The sequence below is a fragment of the Neofelis nebulosa genome, chromosome 12 (assembly GCF_028018385.1).
Source record: "Neofelis nebulosa isolate mNeoNeb1 chromosome 12, mNeoNeb1.pri, whole genome shotgun sequence".
NCBI classification, from domain to species: domain Eukaryota; kingdom Metazoa; phylum Chordata; class Mammalia; order Carnivora; family Felidae; genus Neofelis; species Neofelis nebulosa.
The window spans coordinates 5,395,627-5,414,966 of record NC_080793.1 but is presented as its reverse complement, the minus strand read 5'-3'; the positions used below and the strand labels follow the sequence as shown (position 1 = coordinate 5,414,966).

General features: G+C 50.6%; 1 protein-coding gene across 10 annotated transcripts in view; it reads left to right on the top strand.

The window, feature by feature from the left end:
- The window catches only part of PRRC2B (proline rich coiled-coil 2B), an 88,521-nt gene that overhangs the window by 32,640 nt on the left and 36,541 nt on the right, over positions 1 to 19,340 (top strand). For 9 of the 10 annotated variants that reach the window (XM_058693771.1, XM_058693772.1, XM_058693767.1 and 6 more), the window contains exons 5-11: positions 2,066 to 2,138; positions 6,182 to 6,325; positions 8,568 to 8,809; positions 9,274 to 9,395; positions 10,160 to 10,302; positions 15,557 to 15,647; positions 18,868 to 19,060. In XM_058693771.1, the coding sequence (XP_058549754.1) occupies positions 2,066 to 2,138; positions 6,182 to 6,325; positions 8,568 to 8,809; positions 9,274 to 9,395; positions 10,160 to 10,302; positions 15,557 to 15,647; positions 18,868 to 19,060 (1,008 nt within the window). Of the gene's footprint in view, positions 1 to 2,065; positions 2,139 to 6,181; positions 6,326 to 8,567; positions 8,810 to 9,273; positions 9,396 to 10,159; positions 10,303 to 15,556; positions 15,648 to 18,867; positions 19,061 to 19,340 lie in introns of those variants that run through there. The other variant, XM_058693773.1, reaches the window with a different exon arrangement.

Here is a 19,340-nt window from a genome sequence, read left to right as displayed (position 1 = left end):
GAAATACTGATCTGTGACCCTTTATTTGTTGATGCATTTAAAGTGTTTTCCCCAGGGGTGCCTCGGCTGGCTCAGTCAGTAGGGCACGCAACTCTCGATCTTGGGGTTGTGAGTTTTGAGTCCCACGTTTGGTATAGCGATTGCTTGAAAAATAAAGTCTAAAAATAAGTAAATAAATTAAATAAGTAAAGTGTTTTCCTAAGCAGAAAGTTAGGATTTAACCGAGCCGGGGCTCGTAATATATTCAGCCCCTCCGAGTCCGTCTGGGTTTCGCGGCCAGCAGGAGGGTGTACTTAGCTGGTAGTTAGAAATCTGGATGAGAGGTCTCCTAATCCTGTAGAAAACCGCAAGGCGCGTGGACGGGTACCTAGCATTTGGCAGCTCTCTGGAAGACAACCTGAACGGTGTGCTCTCGTTCTGTACTGTGCCCTGGGCAGCAGAAGGTCTGGGGTGCCACCCAACCACGGGGGACAGTGTATGGGTCTGCCAGAAGGGCACCCTCCCCCACCCAACACTGAACTGTGCCTTTGGAACTAAAGGGAAAGGAAAGAGAGGTCCACATTCATGCGGAACTCTGTATTCATTGGCCTGCATCCATGGGTGCTGTCACGCAGTCAGAGCACAGAGAGTCGAGTTTGGATCTGTCTCCTGGGATCGGCAGCTCAGAGATCGGAGAGCCTCGGTTTGACAGCTCTGGCTGGATGTCCGACTCCCCTTCAGAGCCGCCCGAAGGGTGTCTGTTATGTGGCGTACCCAAGCACGGCGGGGTTTAGGCTGGGGCCTGGTGTGGTCCCGGCATCTGTCAGCAAACTGCTGGAGGTCAGAGCCCTGTCCTGGGGCTAGCACGCCGCTCACTCCGTCCAGGGCGCAGCCCTTCCCGCCGTGGTGGGAATGGGACCCCCAGCGTTTCCCAGCCCCTAAAGCCTCGCCTCAGGCACGGCAGCCTTCTAACGGCAACGTTAGTAACCCCTCCTCGGCCCCCGGGGAGCCCTTCTCTAACCGGTCAGTGCCTCTGGTGGGCGAGGGCAGGGGCATCTTCGTGCGGCCTGCGGACGCCGAGTGGGAGGCTGTGGGACAGGTGGTGCCCCTGTGCCTCCTGGGGACCTGCCAGCCCCGGTGGCACTGCCCTGCGACGTTGCGGGCACATCCCTTCTGTGGTCTGTGTGCGTGTGTGCGGGGGGCCTGTGGCCACCCCAGGGCGCTGACGGCAATTCCTGATTGGTAAATGGATTGTTACGCCTGGCCGGCTCCACATGGAAGGTGAGAGAGGCCGCCGTCTGCCCTGAGCTTGGTGGTACTGGAGGCGGGGGTGCTGAGAAAGGGTGATTATTTAACGTGAGGTCTGACCCAGGAAGTGCTGCCCCAGCTTTGTTTTGTGTGTTTGCACCTTCAGTTGGAGGGGAAGGCCGTTGGTTGAATGTTGTCGGGAGGGGCAGATGGGCTCAGTGGTTGGGGACTCCCGGGGCTTGGGACACAGGCAGAGTGGGGCCAAGTCCCTCTGGGCTGGGCCCGGTCGCTCCTTTGTGAGCCTCCGCTGGGATAGGACTAGAACCTTCCCAGGGTGTGGGAGGATTCGCTCAGGCAGGGTGTGCCCAGCACAAAGCCTCGCCTGCAGTGAGTTTTCAGCACGCTCAACTCCTCGGCTCGTGTGCCGAGCCAGGCAAGTGTGGATTAGCGGAGGAGGGAGGCCTCTCACTTGAGTAGTTGTGCCTTGGAGAACGACAGTAATTATGGAGAGCGGTGCGGTGGCCCTTCCAGCGGAAGATCAGACACGCCAGCCTCCCGTGCCGATGCTCCTCGGTTCGCGGTGGCACACGGGTTTTGAGACACGTGTTAGAATTGGGGTCTGGTCTTTATCTCTGGAGCAAGGCCTCGTAGCTGCCAGTGTTCCGGAGTGTGGCACGAAGCGGACGTGGGTTGGAGTCCTGGCTGGGCTGTGGAACCAGCCGTGGGAGCTGCCCCCACCCCCCGCACCGTGGGCCCAGGCTGCCATGCCCGGGTGGGGAGCTGGGCGGAAAGCAGGCCGACCGGGCTGGCTTTGTTTTCATTTCCTTCTTTCTTCCAGAGCACAAATTCAGTGCCAGGTGGACCAAAGTCATGGGCACAGCTGAATGGAAAGCCAGCAGGACACGAAGGTGGTAAGTGTGGTCGGGTGGCGTTGGGCTGGGTGGGAGGGAGGGACGAGTGCCTTTTCCGGACAGTTCTGCCCGGGTCTAGGCAGCCCTTGGCCAGAGCTTTGTGGGATCTCTCACCCGACTGTGCTGCTACCCTGAGGAGCCTTACCTCTGCCCCCGGGGGTGGGGGCGCTGTGTCTGCCAGGCCTGTCCGCTCCCTGGTTTCACTGAACCTTATTACTCCTGACATCCCCCCTGGGGGCTGTGGGGAGGCTGGGCGCTGGCCCTGCTGCTCCTGGACTCCGCCGTGTGGTTGGTGCCCTTGCTACCTGCTCAGCGGTGTGGCCGACACGCGCCTACTTCCTCTCCCTGGGGCCTGCAAGGAGGAGGTGTGGTGTGGTGTGGTGTGGGGCGAGCTTCGGGCCTGGGTTTCTAAATAAGCCAGGCCCTGGGAGTTGGGCTGCTTGCTTTTTGGTGGGTGACACCAGAGCATTCACGGCTCACACGGTCCTTGGTACCGTTTGTGTCGCGCCCGACACGGGAAGTGTCAGAGGTGTTGCCCGCAGGACCTCAGCCGCGGCAGCTGTGCAGAGGGGAGATGGCGGGGAGGAGCAGGAAGGGGAGATGGTGAGAGGGCTTCCCGGGCAGGCCCAGAGCAGAGGGGAGGGCCCACCTGGGCAGAGAGGGCGGCCAGACTGCTCCACTCCCCACCCCCCAGCCACCACTGACAGCTGGAATGTTTCTAGCATGTTGTACGGACCAAACTGGGCGATGCCCCCGCACGGGAAGGAGAGGGCTGCAGGTGGGAGTGGCGGGCCACGCTTGCTCTTCCTCCCACCACCCTCCCCCCACCGGCCTCCCCACCGCGGCGCCCTCGGCCTTCTGCGTGCCCCTGGCCGCCAAGGCTTCGCCAGCTGCCTTCTGTAGCTCGTGTAGAGAAACAGCGAACATCCTGCCTGCCCTAAACCCTCCGCTCCTACCCAGCACGTGCCCCTTCTGGGTGGGAGTCCTGTGTGGTTGGAGGCTCTGTCCCCAACATGTCAGTCAGTGTGCCCACTGACGTCAGACTCCGGCTCCTGTGGAGGGGCTAAGGGCAGGAGGGAGCTTTACGGATTCTCCAGTCCGTGGGGTGAGGTGGAGGGGGCAAGATAAGCGGGGGCGGGGGGCAAGGGGAGCGGCGACCAGCATTTCGGTCCCCTAAAATTAGGTCTTTAAAGAGGCTTTTTACAGAGAGTGCTCACCAGACTGTGTTAACAGTGGTCTTTGCTTTCTACAGCTTTTACTCTGTGGGTTAGGATTTTTTAAAGTAAATCACATGCATTCATTTTTATTTAAAAAGAACTGCAGAGGGGTGCCTGGGTGACTCCGTTAGTTAGGTGTCCGACTTTGGCTCGGGTCATGATCTCGCGGTTCATGAATTTGAGCCCCACGTCGGGCTCTGTGCAGACAGCTCGGAGCCCGGAGCCTGCTTCGGATTCTGTGTCTCCCTCTCTCTCTGCCCCTCCCCCACTCGCACTCTGTCTCTCTCAAAAATAGACATTAAAATTAAAAAGAAAATAAAAAATAAAACCTGCAGAGATTAAAAAAATACTAGAGTAGGGGCACCTGGGTGGCTCAGTCAGTTAAGTGTCTGACTTCGGCTCAGATCACGATCTCATGGTTCGTGGGTTTGAGCCCCGTGTCGGGCTCTGTGCTGACAGCTCAGAGCCTGGAGCCTGCTTCGGATTCTATGTCTCCCTCTCTCTCGGCCCCTGCCCCCCTCTGTCTGTCTGTCTCTCTCTCTCTCTCTCTCTCTCTCTCTGTCAAAAAGAAAACAAACATTAAAAAAAATAATACAAAGAAATACTAGAGTAAATTGGTACAGCCCCTTGGCAGGCAGCTTGGTGCTATCAGAATACTAATGTGTGCACCCTTTGACCTAGCATTTCCACGTGGAGGAAGATCACCCCAGAAATGATGCTTGCCAATGTGAGAAATGGCGTATATTCAAAAGATACTCAATTGCGAAATTGTGGTAGGGAAAGATGGGAAACAGTCACTTGAAATGTCCGTTAAATGTTGGTGCTTTAAAGAAATACTACTTGCCTCTAGGGGGAAAAAAAAAGTAGTTTTCCACAGATCTGGCAAGATCTCTAGGATATATTCTTAAATGAAAAAAAAGTTCAGAATAATATGTAGAGTATGTTACTATTCATGAAAAAAAATTGGGACGAGGGAAAGTGTACTTATAGAAAATGTAGGTGCCATCAAAAAAAAAAAAAAAAAAAAAAGTCTCCGGAAGGAAGCCTGAGAGGGAGGGGGGAAGCCGCCTGTTTTCTCAGGGCGTCAGAAGTAGGCAGGTGGGCACGCAGGCAGGAGGGAGTCGTCTGTTTGTAGTTTTCTATGCTTCTTACTTTTGAACCATGTGATTGTGTTTCTTATGAAAAATAAGTGATCTAGAAAAGAATTCTAAAACACAGCAGCACCTTCTGTAAATGTGTGATTGCTCGTCTGGGAGGCAACAGGGCCCAGGAGCCCAGGAGCCCGGGAGGAGGGACAGACGCATCCTAGGCCTCTGCTGGGGCTGAGGTGGGAGCAGCCCCCGGTTCCCCGTCCTGTGCTGCCGTCACGAGTCTGTGGTGCCATCAGGGCGGTGGGCACTTGGTGGTGTTGCCCACACACATGTTCAGACTCTGCAGTTCAGAAGGGCTCTTCCTGCGTCGATAGACCACTGCACGGAGAGTGGTGTCTGGGCCTGTTGCAGCTGGGTCAGACCGGGGCGGGGTGGGGGGGGCCTGACTGGTGCGGGTGGAGGCCAGGGGGATGGTTCCATCTGGGACCTTAGAAGAAGCCCCTGACATTCCAGCCTCAGATTCTCACGGCAGAGATCACATAGCACACGGCATTGGTGGTGAACGTTGTAGAGCACTGAAAACCTTAGGAATGCTGCTGCTTTGGCTTTGAGATTTTGGGTTCTTTGTCCTTCTGGTCTGTGGAAGGGAAGTTTAATTCACGCATAGAGTAAGACCTTCGTGACTGCTGAGGCAGATAAAAGTACTGAGTGTTTGTTTTCAAGCTCCAGATCTGCGTGTGTTTAAGGCATGACTTTCACATTTCATCCTTGCCAAGGATTTTTTAACCTGGGTCCAAGTCCCCCTTCGCAGAGTAGTGGAGCTCCTTCGTGACACCGGGAGATTGTGTCACCCTGGCGGGTGTATTTGACCCTGGGACTTTTTGCTAAATAGGGATGTTATGCCTTGTGCGTCTGCACCAATCCCAGCTGCTGCTTTCTGCAAAGTCTGCTGTAGTTCATGGGTCCGTGAAACAGTGGTGGGGAAGAGGGGGGAGAGTTTGGTTTTATCGCCTAGGGAACGAGGCATTTCTCAGTTAGACATGGGCCATGTGCTGTTACTGTCGTGTTAAGTTTAGATGGTGCTGGGCATTCGGTCCAGATAAAAGCACCAAATCCCACTCTGGACCATAGAATGCACCTTTTGTTATTATCTGTTCGTCCAAAATAGATCAGAGGTCCCCAGTGTTAAGTGCTGGGAGGGGCTCCTGCAGAGATAAAGCAGGGCTTCTTCTCAGGGGCCTGTGGCATTGGGGAACGGATGGGACAGCAAAGGAGGGAATTGATCCCAAGATGGCAGTGTAAGCTGTCCGGTGCTCATGAGGGTGGAACGAGGGTGCAGACCTTTCTGTTGGCATTACCTCCACACGAAAGCAGTTGACCTCCCTGGGCTGATTTCCCTGAAGACTGTGTTTGTGTGTCCCCTGGGGCCACCAGGAGGTCCTTACTGCCTTTCTCCGGCGGCGTGAAGGATCCGAGCTGGAGCGGCTGTGCTGTCCTCTCCCTTGCTCCTGCAGGTTAGCTGCTAGGGCCTGGTGTAGCCTGTGCCTGGCCTCTCCTTGTCACATGGGGTCTCCAGTGCCACCCTGCCAGCACAAGATGCCAGCACAGATGGGGCACTTAACAGGAGCTCACGCCAGGGCAGTGTGGCTTCCGGCCCATGGAGCGGCTGAAGCAGAGAACTGTCGATGCCCATCTCACTTGCTCCCTAACTGAGTCTTTCTGGTTTTCTTGGCAGGTTTAAGGGGCTCAAGCCGACTGTTATCCTTCTCTCCCGAGGAATTTCCGACGCTGAAAGCAGCTGGAGGGCAGGACAAGGCTGGCAAAGAAAGGGGCGTCTTAGATCTGTCGTATGGGCCAGGACCAAGCCTCCGCCCTCAGAGTGAGTGAGCTGCAGTCCCTGTCCGGGCACCTGTGGGGACAGCGGGGCTCCCCCTCATCTTCCTGCCTCTCTGCCTGTTAGAAGCATACGTGTCCTCAGCAAGCCGAGCTCCCGGGGCCCAGGCTCCCTGCCTGGAAAGCATGGCTACTGACCCTTTGTCTGCTCTCTGCCTCTGTGGGACTTGCCCCTGGGTTGGGCCAGGCCTGTCTGCTTCCCCAGCTGTCATCAGACGTGAGTTCTGCTCTGCTCAGGTGGTCCTGGCAAAGACAGACTGAGGGCGCGTTAACTCTGTCCCCGAGCCAGGAGCTTGTTTTCTAAGCCAGTGGTTCCTAAACCTAGCGGAGTCCTGTCAGGATCCTTTGGGGAGTTTGTTAAAAAGTCTGATTTCCCGCCCTCCTCCGTCCTCAGCCAAATTAGAATCTCTTGTGTGTGTTTTTTTTTAAGTTTATTTTGAGAGGGGGAGAGAGAGAGAGAGAGAGAGAGAGAGAGCGAGCGAGCGAGCGAGCTCATCCCTGAGGGAGGGGCAGAGAGACAGAGGGAGGGCTCTGCACTGTCAGTCAGCACAGAGACCCATTGCAGGGGCTTGAACCCATGAACTGTGAGATCCTGACCTGAGCTGAAATCAAGAGTCGGACACTTAACCAACTGAGCTGCCCACGTGCCCCGAGAATCTCTGTTTTTTAACATGTTCCCTTGGGGATTGTTTGGTAGCCAGTCTAGGATTTGTCTCCGCAGTTCCCTCACCTGGGGTCTAGCCAAGGAGTTGGCAGGATTATGTAGCAATACTTGCAGGTAGGATTTTCTTTTTAGTGGCCTCGAGCGGTTAGAGGTTAAGGTTTTTTGAGGAATGAGATTTTTCCATCTGTTCTAAGCAAGGGTTGTGAAATAGCTCTTATGTACTTTGTTTGTTTGGGATGGGGGGGAGGGGAGGGCTTGATCAGGTCTTGAAATGGAGGGACTTCTGTCTGCCTGTCCTGATTAATCCCCAGGGTGTCCCGGGGTTAGAGTTAGAACTGACACCCGATAAAGGAAGTGATCACTAGGTGGCTCCTTAATGAGCATGTTACCTTTTCAGGGGCCTGTGGTGGGTTATTTTGTCTGCCCCAAACAGGTAACCAAATTCTCAGGCCGAGAACTGTGTAGCTTTCTGGGATTAAGATGACCTGCTTTGTAGGACTGCAGAAATTTAGACCTAGCAGAGCCTCCTGGGATCAGTTCCGTCTCTTCATTTGAGGAGAAGGAGAAGAAGCAGGAGTGGCCAGAGCAGTGGCCGTAGGGCTTGCCCAAGGTCACACTCAAGGCGGTCATATTGCCGGGAGCTGACCCTGATTTTGTGGCTCCTGTGCTGTGTCTCTTTCTCTTGAGGGTCAAGTACTCGGGGGCTTCGTGTTTCACCTCCTAGCCATACGTTGACTGAGAAGGGGCAGGCTTATCTGATTTCTCATTGGCCCGTAATTCCCCCACGTCTTGCTATGTTTGGCAGTGGGAAATGTCATCTTAGAAAGGTCGATAGGTGGGAAGGTTTTAATCTGTGACCTGTAGGAGGGCCCTTTGGGCTGGAGCAGGACCAAGTCGGGTGAAGGCCTGGTGGGTAGGGCCCCAGACCCTTTCATGCCCCCACTTGGAGGGAGAGGGGCTCTGCTTCATATGACCTGGGGAGTCTGTCTGACCAGAGATGTCACCTTGAATCAGAGTCGAAACACGTCAGGACTTACTCCAGTTTTAAAGATTTCATTTTTAAGTAATCTCTACACCCAGAGTGGGGCTCAGACTCACAGCCCTGAGGTGAAGAGTTGCACGCTCCTCTAGCCAGGCACCATAGGACTCGGTCCAGTTTTAACGTAAAGGCCAGTGCTGCTCCTGACGCGTCAGTGATCGTGGGAGAGATGGCCCAACGCTGTTTCATCCGGGCTGTCCTGATTTCTTTGGGGTGGTCGATCTGTGGGTGTGCGTGGTTTATATTCACCCATGAAGACCACGTCTTGCTTCTACCTGCCTTCTCTGTGAGTGGACCTTATTTTGTGTTTCTCTTTACGCCCGACTTCCCGCAGCAAGTTCATACTCGTTGGCCAGGTGTCCGTCCTCCACCTTCCGTGACAGATTCGACCACTTGACTTGACTCTGCACTTTCGGGGCTTTTGTTTTTGGTGGATGAGGGGGTCCCTTGACCTTCAGACCCTCATACAATCCCTCCTCCCCCCCTCCTCTTTCCTTTCCCCTTTTGCCCCCTTTCGATTTCCAGATGTGACAAGCTGGAGGGAGGGCGGTGGGCGAAACATAATTTCTGCCACGTCTCTGAGCGCCTCCCCGACTGAGCTGGGCAGCAGGAACTCGAGTGCGGGAGACGGAGCCCCCTCCTCGGCATGTACCAGCGATTCTAAGGACCCCTCTCTCCGCCCGGCTCAGCCTGTCCGCAAAGGGGCTTCACAGTTCATGGGAAATGTATACCACCCACCTACATACCATGACATGCTTCCTGCTTTTGTAAGTTTTCAGAGTGTGCATTTTTTTTTTTCCCATGGAGTCGGATTGCTTGCGAAGGCAGAACCTACTCTAAGTGGTTGAATATCCACCTCGGTTCCCCCTCCCAGTGTCTTTGCCCCGATATACCCTGCCTTGGAAGTGCCCGTTACTTCTGCGTTTGCTCTCCCCCTTTTCAGATCTTAAGGGTCTTCGGCTTCTTTCCCTGGTGATGTAGATACTGTTTCAGCCTTGGTTCTTTAGAAAAAGGAGAGGCAGGCATTGCCCCGGACACCACAAGTCCCCAGGTTCACTTACTGACGGCAGGAAACAGATGGGGGAGATGGTGGTAGGATTAACTGGGAAGTTCCAAGACTTGCCTGTCTCTTTCTCCCATTTTCTATTTTTCCCAAACAAATTCGAATGCAAGGGGAACTTAGAATTTGAGCCATTACCGGAAAATCCTGTTCATTGATGTTATGTTTCAGATGTGTTCGCCACAGTCATCAGAGAACCAGGGTACCGTGGAACGAGGACCTTTCCCCCTCCCCCAGCTCCGTCTTGAGCCCCGTGTCCCTTTTAGACAGTTCCAGATGAATGACCAAGATGGGTAAGGCTACTGCATTAATAGTCCCGTGTGTAGAAATTGCCCCCGGTGGTTGTATTGCACAACATTGTGGGCTCATGTGCGAAGGTGTCTTGTCTCCTGGAGACTCTGAAAGCCAACTCAGAGCTCAGAGTCCTGGAGACTCTGAAAACCAACTCAGAGCTCCAGGGTGTGTGGGGTGGCTGGGATCTGGAGCTAGACGAGGGTGTATTATGATCGCGAGTCCTTGACAGAGTTGGAAGTTTTGGCATGTGTTTGTGGCTGCTATGCGAGGCGTTAGTGCCGAGTGTATAAAACTGTGGAATGAGGCGATACTCTCTGGGACGTATTTGTTCGGTGTAGGTTTCTTTTATCTTTTCATTATTAGTTTCTTTTAACTTTTTTAAGTTCCTTCATTTATTTGGAGAGACAGAGACCGTGCGAGTGGGGGAGGGGTAGAGAAAGAGGGAGACGGAATCCCAAGCAGGCTCCGCACTGCCAGCGCAGAGCCCGATGTGGGGCTCAAACCCGCAAAACCGAGAGATCATGACCTGACCCGAAACCAAGAGTCGGACGCTTAACCGACTGAGCCACCCCCCCCGCCCCCCCCAGGCGCCCCCGTTAGAAGTTTTTTTTTTTCTTTTTTTCCCTTAAAGGAGAGGATTTAAATATTAAATGCAGCCATGAACCTTTGCAATGTGGGACATATTTTTGGAAAAGTATTGGCTTTTGCTTCCATCTGTGCACTTGACACGAGGCCAGATCTTTACTCTTCTCGCCCTCATCAGAAAAGAAAGCAGGCTGGGAACGACTCGGCCCATCCGCCCGCTGAGGCAGCTGGTGGGACGGGCGCCGCGGCCCACGATCATCAACGCGGAAAACCTGAAGGGCCTGGACGACCTGGACGCCGACGCCGACGACGGCTGGGCAGGTGGGTTGTGGGGCTTTCAGGGTCGGGGTCGCCTCTGCTTTCCAGGGCTGAAGGCCCCCCGGCAGCAAGGTGTGCGTCCCTCAGCCAGCCACCTCGCCAGCGGTGACTTCCTCTCTGAGCACGGACTCCTGTTGGCCTTTGGTCTTGATCTCAGATCCATGGGAGATTTTGTTAACTTGCCAAAAAGACTTTTTGGAATGGGAAAGTTAAACAGAACTGTAAATGGGGTAATGAACCCCCAGCTTCCCATCACCTAGCTTCAACAACTACCATGCCCCGTCTGCCAACCTGACGATTTTCTCTTAAAATCCTTTTTATTTGCGTTCACGTACATGTGAATTCCGTTGACAGGTGCCCATTTTAATGATGCAGTTTTGACAAACGGATACATGTGTGCCGAATGTCCCCCCTCCCCCGCCCCCCACCAGACTTCCCCCCCAACTCCCCGCTCCCAACCCAGGGCCTTCGGTACCCAGGAGTGAATTGTTAGGTCAGAGGGAAGGTGTGTGATCGGGCCTGTGAGACCCACCTAAACCTTTCTCCACGGTGGCTGTGGGGAACGCGGGTCCCCTGTATCCTCACGACGCTTCCACGTGATAAGTCTTTTTAATTTTAGCCCTTCTGGTGGGTGTGTAGTGGTGTCTCATTGTGCATTTCATTTGCATTTTGCTGATGACTAATGCTGATGAATAAGTTTTCTTGTGTTATTTGGCAACTGGTAGATTTTCTCGTTTCTTTGAGCGGTAGGTTACAAGTAAGTCATGGGTACGAGTCCTTGGCCACTTACTTTTTACAAATATTTCCCCCATTGCTTGTCTTGTTGGTTCATTTTTTTTTTTTTTTTTAGCACTGTTTTGATGAGTTTTTTTATTTTGATGAAGGTTAATTTGTAAGTTTATGTTTTCTATGGTTGTTTCTTTTGCATCCTATCTGAAAATCTTCGTCTCTCCTTGACAGCAAAGATATTCCCTTATTTTCTATAGTTTCAACTCTTGTTTTGGGGTCTGTGATTTACGTGGAATTAACTCTTGTACATAAGATGGAGTTGAGGCTCGTTTTAATCCGTCAGGATATCCGGTTCCGCACCATTTGTTGGGAGAACTTCCCTCTGCCTATTGAATTGCTTTGGCACCTGCCAAAAATCAATTGACCAGATAAGTGTGGGTCTATTTCTGGACGCTGTTTGTGTCCTGGATGTATTGATTCATTCATGCCACCACCACACTGTCGCTCTATAGTAAGTCTTAAAGTTCAGGTAGCGTAAGCTTTCTGGCCTTGTTCCCTTTCATGTTATTTGACTGTAAGGTCTTTTCATTCCCGTATAAATTTAGGATCAGCCTGTCAGTATTTACAAAAAGCCTAGAGGCATTTTGGGTAGGACAGCGTCGAATGTATTTCTGGATAGATGATACCTTGGATCTCCCATCCAGGAACTTGGGTGAATCTCTGACTTTCTTCAGTTCTGTTTAAGTTTTCAGTGTTGGAGGTCTTGAACATCTTCTGTTGAGTTTATTCCTAAGTAGTTGATGTTGTTTGGATGCTGCTGTAAATGGCATTGTTTTTTTTTTTTTTTAAGTGTAATTTATTTCTTATGTTTGGTGTTCCTATAGATAATACAGTTGATTTTTGTGTGTGGACCTTGTTGTAGGCACTTTGCTGAATACGCTGTTTAGTTTTACTAGTTTCTGTTGATTTCTTAGAATTTCTAAGATTTTTTTTTTTTTTTTTTTTTTAAGAGGGAAAGAGCGAGAGAGTGCACACACCACATAAGTGGGGAAGGAGGAGAGGGAGGGAGAAAATCCCAAGCAGCCTCCACACTCAGTGTGGAGCCCACGTGGGGCTCTAGTTCCCGTGACCTGAACTGAAATCAAGACTTGCGTGCTTAACCAACTGAGCCACCCAGACACCCCCATTTCTTAGAATTTTCTACATAAACCATCATGTTGTCTATAAATAGGGATGGTTTTATGTTTCTTTTTCAGATTATATGCCTTTTATTTCTTTTTTCCTTTTTTTTTTTTTTTTTTGAACGTTTGTTTTTGAGAAAGAGAGTGGGAGGGGGGCAGAGAGAGAGAGGGAGACAGAATGCGAAGCAGGCTCCAGGCTCCGAGCTGTCAGCACAGAGCCTGACGTGGGGCTCGAACCCACGAACTGTGAGATCATGACCTGAGCCTCAGCTTAACCGACTGAGCCACCCAGGCGCCCCATACCTTTTATTTCTTGCCTAAATACTGTGTGGTACTTCAGTACAGGGTTGTTTCAAGTTCTTTGTTCCTGATCTGGTGGAGAAAGCGTTTAGTGTTTCACCATTAAATCTGATGTCAGCTGTAAGGTTTGGGTGTTCTTTATCAGATTGAGGGTTTCCTTGTATTTCTGGCTTGCTGAATGTTTTCTAAATCACGAATGGGTATTGAATTTTGTTAAATAAATTTTCCTGTGCTGTGATTATAAGGTTTTTCTCCTTTATTTAGGTAATCTGGCGGATTGCTTTTTTCTTTCTTTCTTTCTTTCTTTCTTTCTTTCTTTCTTTCTTTCTTTCTTTCTTTCTTTCTTTCTTTCTTCCTCTCTCTCTTTCTTTCTCCTTCCTTCCTTCCTTCCTTCCTTCCTTCCTTCCTTCCTTCCTTCCTTCCTTCTATGTACATGAGCAGGGAAGAGAAGAGGAGAGAGAGAGAGAGAGAGAGAGAGAAAGAAAAAAAAAAAAAAAAAGAGAATATTCCAAGCAGGCTCCCTGCTCAGCATTGAGTCTGATGCTGGGCTCAGTCCCACAACCCTGGGATCATGACCTGAGCCGAAATCAAGAGTTAGATGCTCAACCTACTGAGCCACCCAGGTGCCCTGCACCAACTGATTTTTTTAATGCTAAACCAACCTTGCATTCCTAGACTAAGCTACACCTTTTTGTATACCTAGATTCAATGTGCTGATATTTTATTAAGGTTCTTGGCCTCCATGTCCATGGTGGATATTGGTCTATAATAATTTTCTTTTTTTTTTTAATTTCTTTGTTGGGCTCGTAAGATGAGTTGGAAAATGTTCCTCCTCTACTTTCTGAAAGAGTTTCTGTAAGTTTGGGATCATTTCTCCCATAAATGCTTGATAGAATTCACCAGTGAAATAACCTAGCGCTGGTATTTTCTTTGTGGTGACATTTGTGATAATAAATTTAATTTCTATGAGTAGTTAATGGGGCTGCTCAGATTCCCTTTGTTGTTTTGTGTCAATATTGGTACGTTGTGTTTTTCAAGGGATTTATTTGTTCTTTGTGATTGAATTTATTGGTATAAAGTCGATAGCAATTCCTTTTCTTTCTGATGTCTGTAAGCTCTGTAGTGATGGACTTCTTTCTTTCTCATTAATTGGGTAATCTGTATTCTTCTTTTTCTTACTTATGCCAAGGGCTTATTGGTTTTATTAATCTTTTACTAAAAGGCAGTTTTGGGCTTTCATTTTCTCCATTGTTGGATTGTTTCTATTTCATTTTATCTGTTCATTTTAATTATTGGGGCTCTCTAGATTTCTAATTTAATTCCATTATAGTCAGAGAGCATGCACTGTATGATTTCAGTTCTTTTCAGCTTCCTGAGACTTGTTTTATGGTCAGAACATGATCTTTCTTCATGAATATTCCAAGTGCGTTTGAAAAGAATGCGTATTCTACGGTTGTTGATTATTACATTCTGTAAATCTCAATTTAGTCACTATCAACGTTGTGGAACATGTCTTTCAGACCCTACATAGTTACTGATGTTTTTGTATGATCCTCTCAGACAATGAAGCAGTAAATTCTCCACTGTGACTGTGGATTTATCTGTTTCTCCCTTTAATTCTATCAGTTTCTGCTTCATTGATTTCAAAGCTATTGTTGGGCATATGCACATTTATAATTTTTGTGAGTGGACACATTGACCCTTGGTATTGTTTGCAGATGTCCTTTATCATTGGAAGCGCTTCTTGGAGTGCGTCTTGTCCTATGCTACTACTGCTCTGGTGTTACTGTGTAAACGGTGTGTCTTTTTTCTTTAATCCTTTTCCTTTCAACCCACTTGTGGTTGTATTTCAACGGGTGATCTAGACAGCATATAGTTGCCCTTGCTTTTTCATTAAATCTGCTTTGTCATTGTATTGGGCTTTTTGCCTTTTTACTAAGATACAGTGCATATAACAAATTTCACATACCATAACATGTACCCTTTTAAAGTCTGCAATTCATTGATCTTTAGTATATTGACAAGTTTGTGCAACCACTTCCACTGTCCAGTTCGAGAACATTCTCATCAGCCACAGAAGAAGTGTTGTATCATTAACCGTCACTCTCACTTACCCCCCAGCCCCGCACACAGCCTCTGGCAACCACTGAGCTACTTTCTATCTCTGTGGTTTTGCTTATTCTGGACATTTCATATAAATGGAAGCACCAGTATAGAATGTGGCCTTTCACGTCTGGCTTCTCTCACTGAGCTTGTTTTTCAAGGTTTGTCTTGTTGAGGGGGTGTGTCTGCATTCATTTTTTTTTTTTTTTTAATGTTTATTTATTTTTGAGAGTTAGACAAAGCACGAGTGGGAGAGGGGCAGAGAGAGAGGGAGACACAGAATTGGAAGCAGGCCCCAGGCTCTGCGCTGTCAGCACAGAGCCCGATGCGGGGCTTGAACTCACGAACCGCAAGATCATGACCTGAGCTGAAGTCGGTCACCCGGCTGACGGAGCCACCCAGGTGCCCCTGTCTGCATTCATTTTTGTGGCCAAAGTACCATTCCCCTGTGTGGATCTCCCACAGTGTGTGTGCCCACTTGCCAGCTGATGGGCACTTTCTGCCCCTGAGCTGCTCAGGCCGGGGAGTGCCCTAAGGGCACAAGCAGCAGCCCACGAATCACGCTGGCCAAGCCTCTGTGTTGCCAGATGGATCTGGGTCCTGTCTGGTTTTTGCCTGCTTTCTTTCGTTCACTCTTCTGCACCTTCCAATATAATTCCAAAATACTTTGTCCAGATTTAAGAACTGTCCTCTGTGGGAAGCTTAATCTGACGGGGCCACCTTGCTGTCACCCGAAGCCGGAGCTGTCCCTCACTTGATCCGCAGTGTCTGTCTGGTGGTTGCGGTTGGCTGGGTGGCCCTCCTCGTCAGCTGGGCCAGGACGAGCTCCGACCGGAGGAAGCCCCCCCCACCCCCCCACCCCTCGCCCCGTGTGGCGCTCTTGGCGCTCTTGGTGCTGCTGAGTCTTGGCTTTGCCCGTTCTCCCTGGCCCTCCCCGGTTACAGGTCTTCATGAGGAAGTGGACTACTCCGAGAAACTGAAGTTCAGTGATGATGAAGAGGAGGAGGAAGTTGGGAAGGACGGCAGGCCCAAGCGGTAAGGATGCCCCCCAGCCCTGCCCGTGGCACCGCGCCCCGGGGCTTGACCGCGGCCGGAGGCGCACGCATCAGTGCCGGTCAGCGTGCCAGGCGCGTTGACTCGTCGCCCCGGCAGCCTCACTGGGGCAGATTTGGTTTCCATTCTGCGGATGGCACAGCCGTGCGGGACGGGAGCCAGGGCGCGCTGGCCGGGTGGCTGGCGGGCCGGCTGAGTCCCGGTGGTTTCGGCCGCTGTGCCGGTGTCCCCCTGAGTGTGTGTGTATACGCCGCTTGTTCCACAGGTCACTTCTGTGGGTGTGGTGCCCGGAAGGGTTTCTCTAGCCAGGCACGTTTGGGAAACCACCGGGGTTCAACTTACCCCTTTACCCCGGGGTTGTGCGTGCTAGAGTGCACATCAGGGATCTTGGGAGAAGCACCGGACGGGGGATACGAGATTTCCGGAGCTTCCTCGACCCCTTCGGTCTTCCCTTTTCTGGGTCATTTCGTTGGGTTCATTTTACTTATGACGCCTTTTGCAAAAATCACTGCATTGTAGTCTGGTCCCTCTAGTTTTTGTCATAATAGATCGATTGTAGAATGATTGGCTAGGACTTTTTATTTTTAGTTATTTACTTATTTTAAGTTTATTTATTTTGAGCTGGAACATGAACAAGGGAGGGGCAGAGAAAGAGGGAGAGAGAGAGAGAATCCTAAGCGGGCCCTGCACTGTCAGCATGGAGGCCGATGTGGGGCTCGAACTCACAAACTGTGAGATCGTGACCTGAGCCGAAACCAAGAATCGGATGCTTAGCCGCCTGAGACACCCAGGCGCCCTATTTTTATTATTTTTGGAGTAAATTCCTTCCCTAACGCGGGGCTCGAACTCCCAATCCTGAGATCAAGAGTCACACTTTGTATGCACTGAACCAGCCAGGTGTCCATGGCTAGTACTTTTTTTTTTTTTAATTTTTAATTTTTTTAATTTTTTTTTATTTTTGAGACAGAGAGAGACAGAGCATGAGCAAGGGAGGGGCAGAGAGAGAGGGAGACACGGAATCCGAAGCAGGCTCCGGGCTCTGAGCTGTCATCACAGAGCCAGACGCGGGGCTCAGACTCACAGAGTGTGAGATCATGACCTGAGCTGAAGTCGGACCTCGACCGACTGAGCCACCCAGGCGCCTCTGGTTCTTTTTAAATAGTACCTACAGCTGCATTAATTTGCTTTTTATTTATTTATGTTGAATACCACCAAATATGGATGCTTTCTTTTGTATGGAATTGCCTATGTTCTTTGCATATCTATTTATTAGACTTAATGTATTTCCTTTAAAATGTGATCAATGTTATATATTGTTTAGGTATTAATGCTTCGCTGTTTTTCCTTAAAAAAATTATTTTTTAATGTTTATTTTTGAGAGAGAGAGAGAGAGAGAGAGAAAGAGAGAGACAGAACCCAAGTAGAGGAGGGGCAGGGAAAGAGGGAGACACAGAATCCGAAATAGGCTCCAGGCTCCAAGCCCTGACATGGGGCTTAAACTCGCAAACTGTAAGATCATGACCTGAGCTGAAGTCAGACGCTCAACTGACTGAGCCACCCAGGCACCCCTTGATGTTTTTCCTTTTGTCTATTTTATTGTCTATAACTGAATGTTCAGAGGGCCAAGTTTGTGAGCCTTGGGGTTTTGTGTGTTTTTTTTGTTTTTTTTTTTTGGTTATTCGATGTTCCTCCCTTCAAAGCTGTTCTAGAGGGAGCTGGTAGTGACCTTCTGCTAGTTTTTCACTGATACACAAACAGTTAACTATTTGAGGCTTCTCTAATTTATTCTAATGCTGTGTGATTTTAACTGAAGTTTTAGACGCACTTGGGAAATATCTTGTGGGTCAGTTCTTGGAACACTAAGCTCAGAAGGAATTGTGAGCAAGAATTTAAATCAAAAGCAAAGACATAAAATATTACAGACTTCTGGAATAGTAGGACACTCTGTTCCTTGTCTCTTTCGGTTGATGTGAATTGAATATTCAACCGAAAGAGTTAGGCATGGATTTGGACGCAGCTTTGCTAATGTGACCAAGGACATCTCAAATTGAGAATCCCCAAACCACCCTCCGCCCCCACCCCACCCTGCTGAACCTGATCTTTCTACGGTGTTCTTTGAGCTGGTTGTGAGTCTCCTCCTCCAAGCTCCCAGGTCTTCCTTACATCTTGTCTCCCCACCTGTGACGGCTTCCTGACACTTCCCTGGATCCCAGCCCTTCCCGCTCACCGTCTCTGGGTCACTGGGACCTCATCCTTTCTTTTCCAGACCACTCAGAGGTTAGCCGGCTCGCCTCCTTCCTTCACACTGTGCCCTTGTCATCTTTCCTGGGGGGTCGGGAGCCTCGTGTGGTTTCCGCGCCTTTCAAGGTGAAGGCAGTAGTCACTAGCACTTAGTGCCCTGCCGTGACCTCAGCCACCTCCGTGGCCTCATTCCACCCCCCCCCCCACCCCCCCCACCCCCGGTGTGTGTGTGGACACCTGCGGACACGCACATGCGGGCCACACCTGACTCCCTGCTTTTCTCGGAACTCCTTGATATGTGCTGGGCACTTGTTTTGCATACACGAGGTGCTTGGTAAATGCGCACAGTGTTTTTCCCTGGTGCCTTTGTTTCCCCCGCGGCAGGTAAAGGTGAGCACGGGCTGGATCTCCATTCCCTCCGAGCCTCCCTTTGGAACCTCTCCCCTTTCTCACGTGGAGTCTGCTCTGCTTTCCTCCTCTTGGTCTCTGTTACGGCATTATTCAGTGAGCCTTCTTTTGCTATTTTGAGGAAAATCGATCGAGCACCTCCTTTATGCAAAGCACAGGGAGGGAGCCCTGGTATGAGGAGAGAGACCTTCCTCTGGGATCTTAGGTTCCAGTTTAGTCACTCCTCCTGGGAAGGCAGCTCCCCAGCCTCTCTGACGCTCCGTTACCACCCCTTTAAAATGGGGGTGAGGACTTGTTTTCCCGTAAACCAAGTAATGGGTGTGAAACATCCTGCCCAGAGCTTTGTGTGCAAGAGGGACTTGGTAAATGTTGATGCCACCGGATTGTGGTGTTCTGGGTGTGTCCTCTCAGCCGTGAGGGGCTGGGTCTGTTCGAGGGAAGGACACTGGTATGTGGGCAGCTGGCTTCGGAATTCCGGAGGCCCTGTGAAGGGTAAGATCAGACTGCACTGGGGCCGAATGGGAAAACTCACATTCACTGTGGTTTGTCCTAGGAACAGTTGGGACCCCCGGCGGCAGCGGCAGTTGTCGATGAGCTCCGCGGACAGTGCTGATGCTAAACGTCCCCAAGAGGAAGGAAAGGACTGGGGTGAAGCAGTGGGTGTGGCCCGTGTTGTCCGCAAAGTGCCAGAACCTCAGCCACCTTCTAGGAAGCTTCACAGCTGGGCATCTGGCCCAGACTACCAGGTACCATGGGCACTGGAGGGGTTCTGTGCATGTGATGAGCTTGGAAGGCGCACACGCGTGCATAAAACTCCTAGGTGGACGTTTCTTTCTCCTGTTTTAATTAAAAAAAAAAAAAAAAAAAATTGTCTTTGAAAATTTCAAAACAGTTAGCTGGATACAAAGACTATTTTTCTCTGAACCTTTTGTAGAGTAAGTTGCCGGGCTGACCAGGCCCTGTCACCGCAGAACACGTTGGCGTCTATTTTCTACCTCCTGGGTGACCTCAGCCAAAGTTAGGAAG